This window comes from Gossypium hirsutum, chromosome D12 (assembly GCF_007990345.1).
Source record: "Gossypium hirsutum isolate 1008001.06 chromosome D12, Gossypium_hirsutum_v2.1, whole genome shotgun sequence".
Lineage (NCBI taxonomy): Eukaryota > Viridiplantae > Streptophyta > Magnoliopsida > Malvales > Malvaceae > Gossypium > Gossypium hirsutum.
The window spans coordinates 10,578,044-10,587,923 of record NC_053448.1 but is presented as its reverse complement, the minus strand read 5'-3'; the positions used below and the strand labels follow the sequence as shown (position 1 = coordinate 10,587,923).

General features: G+C 31.0%; 1 protein-coding gene across 1 annotated transcript; it reads right to left on the bottom strand.

The window, feature by feature from the left end:
- Window positions 1-326: 326 nt before the first annotated feature.
- Window positions 327-2,144, bottom strand: LOC107945796 (NEP1-interacting protein 1). The gene is made up of 5 exons (XM_016879925.2): window positions 1,742-2,144; window positions 1,196-1,374; window positions 1,029-1,112; window positions 770-937; window positions 327-688 (listed from the first exon to the last, which is right to left on the bottom strand). The coding sequence occupies exons 1-5, from the start codon at window positions 1,893-1,895 to the stop codon at window positions 566-568; spliced, it is 708 nt and encodes a 235-aa protein (XP_016735414.1). The 5' UTR covers window positions 1,896-2,144; the 3' UTR covers window positions 327-565.
- Between the last annotated feature and the right edge of the window lie 7,736 nt (window positions 2,145-9,880).

Sequence of the window (9,880 nt, the reverse complement as noted above, 5' to 3'; positions counted from 1 at the left end):
TCAGACTTGATAAAACTAGACCTATTCTACTGCCTATGTAATTCAATTCCTTTTGTTCTAATCTCCTATCAAGCAACACCACCCTATGATTTTTTTTTATAAAAAAATATTGACCAACTCCTCCCCCAGCTTCCATACACATATTTATTGCAAGACCCTGCAATTTCATAAATGAGACTGAGAAATTAGCTCTCATAATATTTCCATACTTAAATATTTCATCTAACCTTTGCAATGATTGATTGATATCTCAACGAAGTTCAGTTCCCTCACCGCCGGCGCCTTCCTCCGATTAACTAATAGGAAACACTGCAAAGATTCTTAGCTAGACCCTGATCGTTCACAATTTTTATATAGGCAATTTGAGAAGGCCTCAAACATCACACAAATCAAGTATTATGTTCTCAGGAGGCCCCTGAGTTGTAAATCAAAAAAACTTATACAAGGGGCTAATTATAATGAACGAATACACATGCCCCGGCCGGCAAGTAACGACGGTATAAAATAAACTATGAAGAACTCATCTAATTGTATAATTTACAAAAGGGAAAAAAAAAAAGCAAGATTACAGATCCCTTCTGCACAATGGACAAGAACCATGACTAACAAGCCACTTATCTATGCAAGGTAGGTGGAACATGTGGTGGCACTGCGGCAAGCTCCTAACTGTTTCTCCCAGCTGAAAGTCCTGCAACAAAGATTCAATCCCAATAAGCTTTGTTATGCCAACTAGTTTTACAGAAAAAATTTTCAAGGGTTAGGGTTAGACCTGAAGACAAACTGAGCAGGAAACTTTCTCCCCGGAAGCATCCACATTGTTATTGTTTGTGATTATGATCTTTGGGATTTTCTCAACCAAATCTCCAGCCAATCCTTTGGAACCACCAATGTCAAATATGTTCTGGACATCCTCAAAAGTTGTTTCAGCAGCTCCCATCTGATAACACAAACTTACATCATAAGTAAATTGCTGTTTCAACTTTGACGTGAGCAAATATCAATCAAATTGCAGAGCATTTTTCATTTACCTGACTTTGGACTGCACTCAACATCGCCGGACCGATTCGCTCACGAACAAGCCTCCCACTTAGAAGGCTTGCAATGACATCAATCTGAAATTTTGCATGAAAAGAAATGATTTTGATTGCCTAGCAAGTAAACCTATAAAAACAGGGGAATAAGCACAATTGCTGACCAAGTAAAGTAAGCATCCGATCCTGGATTCGTCGGATTGCCAAAGAACTAGAGATGACTCAAAGACTTCGATTGAGAAAACTGCACCAGAGATGGCCCCAACTGCAGCCCCTCGAACGAACCCACTCTCCGTTTCTTGTCCTATCAAAGCCCCCGTCATGGCCCCTAACAAGGTGCCCACTGCAAATGAACTTGTTTAGCAAAATTTGAGCGTAAATTGGCTAACTTGATGCACCAAAGCCTTTTACATGTTAAGCATCATTAATTCAAGGTCTATATTGGAAATAAGTAAATGACTGACAAATTAATCCCCCAACAGCTTTGTCAGCACGCAAAAACATTTTCATAAATGGAACAAAATCATAATCAGATTTCATCTTTTGTTCATATAAATATAATCACAATGGCGAAATTATAATAATTACTATAAAAAGCAAAATTTCAGCAATGAATAGATCAAGAATCAAAGGGGTTGCAATGAAAAAAAACTTTAATGAAGCAAAATAGAGGAGAAAAGAGAAAGAAAGAAAGAAGGAAGGAAACCAACCTAATGCAAAGAAGAAGGTTAAGATCGCAGAGAAAATGTTCCCAAGGATGGCAGAAACAGCGAAATTGCAAAAATATTTAACCTTTTCGACGAAATCACCAAACAAAGAAAGTGAAGAGAGGGAAAAACGGGATGGGTATTCGTAAAAATCCATTCTTTTTGTTGAAATCAAATGAGAAATGAAATAGCAAGAGAGGGTTGGGGTTTAAGAAAAAGGAAGGATGGGTGGGCAATGCTTAGCGCTTAAGGGGAAAATCAACCAACTCGCATTTAAAGCTTTCAATATATATTGTGATGCCCCAAAACCCTGTTTTCTCTCTCTACCTGTTGTGGTTGAAACATGAAATTTTCTGAGTTTGTGGACGAAAGAAAATATCTTTTCTTTTTCTCTACCTGCTTTTTAATTTTAATAATATATAAATTAGTTAATTTAAATAGTGCAAAATGGGGTTCTATCACTTCATTGTCAAAAGGCACGAGAAACGTACAGATAAAGAACCTTCTTTTACTTTCGTTGAAGACATGCAGCATGCGAGGGAGGGAGGGATCTTGATATACGTAAGATCACCAATGATGATGGATCACTCATTTTCCTTTCCCAAAAATACGCACAATCTTTATTAAATCTTCTACCTTCGCCTCCATCTCAACCTTGTTGCATGCCATCGCTTAACGGTTATAAATTCATAAAATAAAAATTAATATCGACAAAAAAATCTAAAATTATTAGTTAGCAAAACTCTAGTACTTGTTTTGGTGTCGCTCTGAGGTTATTAATGAGACGGGCTGACTTTAGACTTTTTGGCAGTGAAAGAAAGTAGATGATTATATCACCCCTCTGTCCGGATTAGTTTATATTTTCCAATTTAATTGCTGGGAAATCAAAACTTGTCTTTTGGTATGCTGCTATTTCCTAAAGTCTCAACCAACCAACCACCCAATCTTCTTGTGTGCACTGAATTTTCACCATGTCAACTTGTGATTTTCCATTTACTTAACAGATCCTTTTTGCCTTATACAAACTCCCCCTTAATTGCTTTTGGTTGGATTCGTCACATTTTTTCTTTTAAAAATATATATATTCACGTAGGTATAAATATTTCATGAGAATCATTAATAAATTGATTTAAATAAGTTACCTTTTTAAAAAAAAATTAAAAATTGATTCTGTTGAATGATTTGTAGAATCGACAATAGGATATGAGAAAATGATTAAGGTATGACCTAGAAGAGGATAATACGCTTCATCGCACTCGAATTCACATCCTCCTATTTTGGCATCAAAACTCATACCAATCAAATTAAGACTCAATCGGCAACAACATCCATACTTTGTTTCTCCAATCTAGCTACCATCCCTTTGCTTGTTTCCACACCTGTTGGGGTTCAAAATTGGAAGATGGAAGATGATTATCATGGAAACCCTAAAAACCCAAAAGATATTGATATTTATAAGGTCCCACGTTATGCTTGAAAATCAAGATTAAAGATTTATTATTTTTCCCACTGTTATATGAAATCTCAATTAAAGGGTAATTGATGCTAATCTTTAATATTTTAGGGAATAATTTTTAAATATAACAACAAAATTCACGGAAATATTACCCACAATACTGATGAATTGAGAAGGATTTCTAATTAAATAGAAATGGAAAATTTTTAATTTTTAATTATCTAATTAAACGTTTATCTATTTTTTAAAATTTATGTTTATCTCATTAAATATTTATTTTAAACATTCAATTAACTCAAAATTAATTATAAATAATATATAATTAAATAAATTTTTATTAAATTTAAATTAAATAAATATATTTTTTAATTCTTATTTATCTAATTAAGTATTTATTTTAAACCTAAACCTTTATAATTTAATGGATAATAAAAAAACTATAGAAATTATCTTTTAGAAAAATATATAAATTATACAACAAAAATATTTTAGTGTGTACCTTGTTATATTATATATATATGATTACTAATTATTATGTGATAATAAAAAAATTAATATTAATTAACTATTAATTTATTAAATATAATTGGATAAATTAAAATTTAAAAAAAACCCTTGATAACAAAAGTAATTTTGATAGAATTAAAGTATTTTCCATGTTCATTTTAAGGTTCATGAAGTTAAACTTTTTGGAGTTCATGTCTATCCCTCCCAATAATGTCATTTCCTGTGTTCAAATATGAGTTCTCTTCCTAGGAATGCAATGTCTTACCACTATATTCAACTCTTGTTGGTAATAATTTTTCATTATTAATATTACAGTTCTTATGATCTAATTAAACATTGGATAAAATAATTTCAGTTCAAGCATTTGGGGGATTATGGGTAGTTTAAGAATTGTATAAGAAATAACTTGGATCCATATTAAATTATACTTATTATTTTAAATCAATTACCACTTAATTGATATTACAATTATATATAAATTAAAACTAAGATTTGATAATATAAATATATGCATTAGTGAGATTTTTTTTTTAAATAGCATTTAGAGAATCACCGGAAAAATAATTTTTTGTATTATTTTATAGATTTTGCTTTCATCACCAAAATGAATTTCAATTTTTCATTATAATTATTTTGATATGTTACACTTTTATTATTTTATTATTATTTATTTTTATTTGATATTTAATAATATTTTTATTATTTGATATTTAAAAATACTTTTATTATTTGGAATTTACAATTTTTTTTTCTTGTGAAGCTAAATGAAGAAGGAAAGTCAAAATACAATTAATTGGATGAGAAATTAAACAAGTTGACAAACATGAATTCTTGTTGATGGAAAATGATGATGAAGATGCATTATAGATTAAAGAAGAAGATCAAGATTAAGAACATTCAAATGCTTTTCTAATATTATTAAAAAATATTTTTAAATTAAAATCTATTTTTCTACTTTAATTCAATAAATATGATGTTTATAAACTAAAAAAAGAATTATAATTATTTTATCAATAATATTAATAAAAATGAAATATGACAAATTACTTTATATATAATTTGTGACAAAATATTTTTTTTAAAATCATCAAATAAAAAGCTAATTTAAATTTTTATCTTGAATAAATAATCCATTAGTTTTGCATATCAAATATTTTATGAAAAATTATCAATATTATTATTATTATGGATATTAGAAGGATAACACACCTAAATCTAATCGTGCATATAATTTTGTGCTTTCACATTTTCCCATGAATATGATAAAATATTATTAATATAACATCAATTAAAACATATATTAAAAAGTTAGAACATGTCTATTTATTGAATAAAAAGTTTATCTTGAATAAAAAATTCAATCAGTTTACATATTAAATCTTTTATGAACCATTATCATGAATATTAAAAGTATAATGCATATAATCCAACTGTGCATGTATCAATAAAAATTGGACGTCTCTCATTTACTCCCACCTCAACCATTTGGAGAAAATTATATGAATCAAATTCAATCTCAATGTGTCTAACTCCTTTATTTCATGCGAGTTTAATGACGTAGTTTTGCTAAGTTGATTGCATAATTTCTTGTCGCCACTAAGAAGCCAACAAACCACTCATTGTTATTGCCATGAATTAAACCTCCAGCTCTGGTCATTATCCTTTGTTGATTCCAATTGCCATATGTGTTTAATTTAAACCAACCTTTCTTCAGTTTGAATCAGTAAGGCAACAATGTATGTCAAGATTTAATAGGTTGTTTGTTGTTAGTGCTTTCAAACTCTTACAAATGATACCAATCTTAATTTCTATTTGAGTGGTTTTATTAGCCAAGCAATACTCATTTCTCCACTTCCATATTTTTCAGCATATGATTGCAAATGAAACAGGTCATTTCTAATCACTAAACATCAAGTTTTTGCAACTTAAAATATTATATTGCCAACATTCATTCATAGTCAAATAAAAGAAGGAATTATTAATCCCCGCACCCAAAAACCTTCTCTAAATGTCTTTTGCAGCAACTATCTTAATATATGGATGCACAGATGTTCCTATACACCTATAGACAATGATAGTTATAAGGTCTATACTCCATGATAATCATTTACAACAGTATCCAAAATATCTATACTCCATGATAATCATTTACAACAGTATTCAAAATATCCTAGTTTACCTGCCAAACACACTTATCAATAAAAGGCCCATCAGGAGTCCGCTTGTCAATCCAAAATCGAACTAAGTTCTCATCTCTAACTCTTCGTCTCTACCATTTTCTAAGAATATTTACCACTAACTACTATACTCTTCCAACCATATGAGTTGTTTCTAGTTTTCGGTACATCAAGATAATGATGTTCATTAAATTCTTTAACCTTAAGCACTCTAACCTTGAGCTTCTGTTATTTCCATTTTATCTATGTTTGAACATAATTTGAAATGTTAGTGGAAAATGGGCATACATGGCTAGTAAATGAGATTGAATTTGAAATGAAATGAGATAAGTGATTGATGTTATGTCTGATGTTTATAACTAGACAAATGGTAAAGATTCAATGTTTAGATTTAATCGGCAAGTTCAGAAATTGATTTGTAACTATTACAGATTATGTATATATTTATGAAAAATTGATGCCCATGTGAACTTAGTAAATGACTAGGATACAATTGGCATGCCAATAAGGTAATATGCATGCTTATGTACAGGATAGTTGATGATATGGAGATTATGACAGGTTATTTCAGGATCCAACATCAATTATGGATCATCAAGTATTCTTTGTCTCTACAGAAACCTTGGTGTGGTGTAGGGATGTATTTGTATATGCTTAAACATTTGATACCTATGGGCCTTGCACTTGGGTGCCTTGGTGTGGTGTAGTTTACACTCATACGAGCTATCTTGGTGTGGTGTAGTTCACCCGCATGTCTGAGTTCATTTTATTAAGGTTCTATTGGGCGAAACATTGAAATTGAACTTGAAACGAAAAAATGGAAATGAAACGGATTGATATATTAGATAAGTATGTGACTAAAATGAAAATGGCATGAATTAGTAACTTAATGGAAGTGTATCAAAAGGTGATGACCCTATGTAAAATGGTGCAAATTCAGTAATGTTTGAGTTATGTTTATAATGTTTAATGCATATAAATGCTTATGATTCTTACGTTCATTTTATTGTGACATTTAGTGCCATGTGCTAGCTAAATGTATGTATAAATTTGGTAAATTACATGCTTACCTATGAGCAAGGTAAGTTCGTAGTTTCCATTTGGACTTACTAAGCATTGAATGCTTACCCATCGTTGTTTCTCCTACTTGTAGATCCCTAAATTGCAAAACTTACATAGCCGAATCATTGCAGACATCACATTATCTTCAAAACGGTAGAATTATGTTCATTTTGAGTCCTAATATTGTTGCATGTATTTAGGTTCTTTATAATGGAAATGCCATGTTGTATTTGTGGCTAAGGTTAAGTTTGCATGTTAAGCTTGATATATGGCCTAGTTTTTAACATGTTTGATGCCATTTGGATTCATGATTTCAAGCTTGCATAAACTATATATGTTAAAACTTGCTAAAATAAAGTAACTTGGTATGTAAAATTTGGTAAATGGCTTGAATATGCCTAGATTATGATAATGTGTTTTGTGCCATTAGAGCACTTAATTTCAAAATTATTATAAGCTTAATTGGTATATTTTTGCATGATATGATGCGTTTTTTAAATTGGTATATACATATGTGTATTAAGATGTGTTTGGTAGGAATCATGAACTGTGTACCAATGTGATCTTTGCAAAAAATAGGGGTAACGTCGACGACAAGTCCTCAACGTCGCGACTTAGATCGACAATGAGTGGCGTCGCGATGTTGAGTTTTCTGAAGTCGCAACAACACTCACTGACTGATGAATTCGCTACATGGTAGTCATGATGTCGCAACATTGATTCGTAGATTTTGAGAACTTTTCAATTAAGTCATTAATCGACCTCAAGTTAGTAAAAAAAGCTTTCATAAGCTCGTATAAGACCCATAAATGATTGTACAACACCTCGTGAATGTGTTTTATACTTGTTAGCATGTTGGAATGTCTATATCGAATTGAAATCAACTGTAGTTTCTCCTGCAACGAATGTGACATCCTATAGCTCGAACCCGACGATCAAGTCAGGCTAGGGGTGTTATAGGGAATTGTTTTGATAACTCTTTATACATGCCCTCTCTAAAACTGAAAACCTTGTACTACTACCATTCAATGTTTGGGTTTTGCCTATGTTTTTCTTTATATTCCCATTTCTTCTAGTCTTTTTTTGAACTACCATCCAAGGTTAAAATGAAGGTGCCTGCTCTTGTTTTCCCTCATCTCATATACCATTTTCTCCGTTCCTCCCAATAACCTCCATTTCCTCAAGCATACAAGCTATTGGGGTCCTAGTCGAACACTTCTTTTTTGTGTCCATAAAGACCATATTTGAAGTATATCTCATCAAACCCTTCAAATTCACTTTTTTTTCTGAATAAGACAAATCATTAACCCTCCAACTAATGGCCTTTCCAAATCAAATTCCATGCATATACATGCAAACTTTCCTTATGATCACTCTGTCATAGTCTTGTCAACTTTAACATTTCTACCCAACAAATTACCTATTGCAACAAATTTCTCTATATTGAAAAACTCCATTAGAAACCTAGAGAGCCTAACCCACACCACAATAAAAGTTTGTTGATTTTTGCTTATCAGCTTTTCATTCAGTTGCAAATGGACGAAGTAACTACTATTAGAAAAATAGAGATGGACACTAAAAAATTGCTCACACAGTTTGAAAACTTCCTACATCTATGGGGCCTTGCACAAAGAGTAATTTTCTACTAGTATCGAGTACAAACAATGATTTATGTTCAACTTATACATAAGTCGCGTCCTCACTTTTATACTTTGATCTAAATCACTCTCCCTCTAAGTCTTTCCCTTGAAAGTTTATATGTAGATTGATTAACTCAATCAAGTTTGCTTACAAAATTTACACTTAAAAAAAATTCCTAAATGAACAAGTATTGTGCTATCTCATTCACACAATTAATCTAAACAAGCCATACAATATATGAGTTAAAAGGCTTGTTGGAATACAATCGTTTACAATCACTTATTTCCCTAAAATAGCCATTAAAAAAACTCTTCAAATAATCAGCATACAAGCATAGATCTTTCAGCAATCAAACTTCTTTGAAGATTAGCTCTTTTATTTATGAAAACTTCTATTGTATTGAATGTTTGGTCTTTATCCTTGCTTGGCTATAATTCTTGCTAAAAAAGCCTTCATAAATGAGCTGCAACTTTTCCTTAAGTTGTAACTAGCATTGAAGCTAACAGTTATAACTAAGACTAACATGTAGTAGTGGTAATAAACTCTTATGTTAATCTAAACAATAGTTTCCACCATCAAGCAATTAAGTAATACCCTACAACTATCCAAAGATCTTTTACCAATATATGAAAATAATCATCCGAAATAATTACCTTAACCAAGAAAAGGCATTACCAAGGCCAACCAAGGAGAATTCTCTGTAACCTTCCATATTTGCTTCATTTTATTTAGGAGAAAGCTATACCTAATGGATTTACTAAGTGCTTTGACTATCATAATCTTCTTTCAAGGATCATAATACTCTTCATATTCATCTTTAGAAATATGTAGCTTAATTCAAGTAGAATTCCCTTATTATAAATCCTCCAAAATATCGACAATACCTTCATTTTTACCTAAAACCTCTTCCCAAGTGAGCCTAACTTTGCATCTCTTATTTAAAATTGCATCCTTAAAGAAAAAATCCCCATTGTTGGAATCCCTATAATTAAGGATAGAAATCTGATGGTATTGGAATCCCTATAATTAAGGATAGAAATCTGTTGTGATCTCTTGTAAATAGAAACTAATCTCAGTTACTGAGTCTTAGGAAATTAGGATATCAATTACTGATTCTTAGGGATTAGGATTTATTTCCTTTAAAATGATTATTTTTCTCTTTATAAAGCTGTAAACTAAAGCAGTAGCAATATAACAGAATCTTTCCTTTGAGTGTTTTTACATGGTATCAGGGCTATAGGATTCATTCGATCCTTTTTTTTTCTCTAAATTCCCTTACTAAAAATTTCTGTGGTTTAG

What these genes read in the sequence shown, in the direction of transcription:
- LOC107945796 (XM_016879925.2), bottom strand. Translation starts at nt 1,895, where the DNA reads ATGGATTTTTACGAATACCCATCCCGTTTTTCCCTCTCTTCACTTTCT. An exon ending in TCGGATGCTTACTTTACTTG is followed by an intron (nt 1,113 to 1,195) that starts GTCAGCAATTGT and finishes GCAAAATTTCAG; the next exon opens with ATTGATGTCATTGCAAGCCT. An exon ending in TGAGTGCAGTCCAAAGTCAG is followed by an intron (nt 938 to 1,028) that starts GTAAATGAAAAA and finishes TTGTGTTATCAG; the next exon opens with ATGGGAGCTGCTGAAACAAC.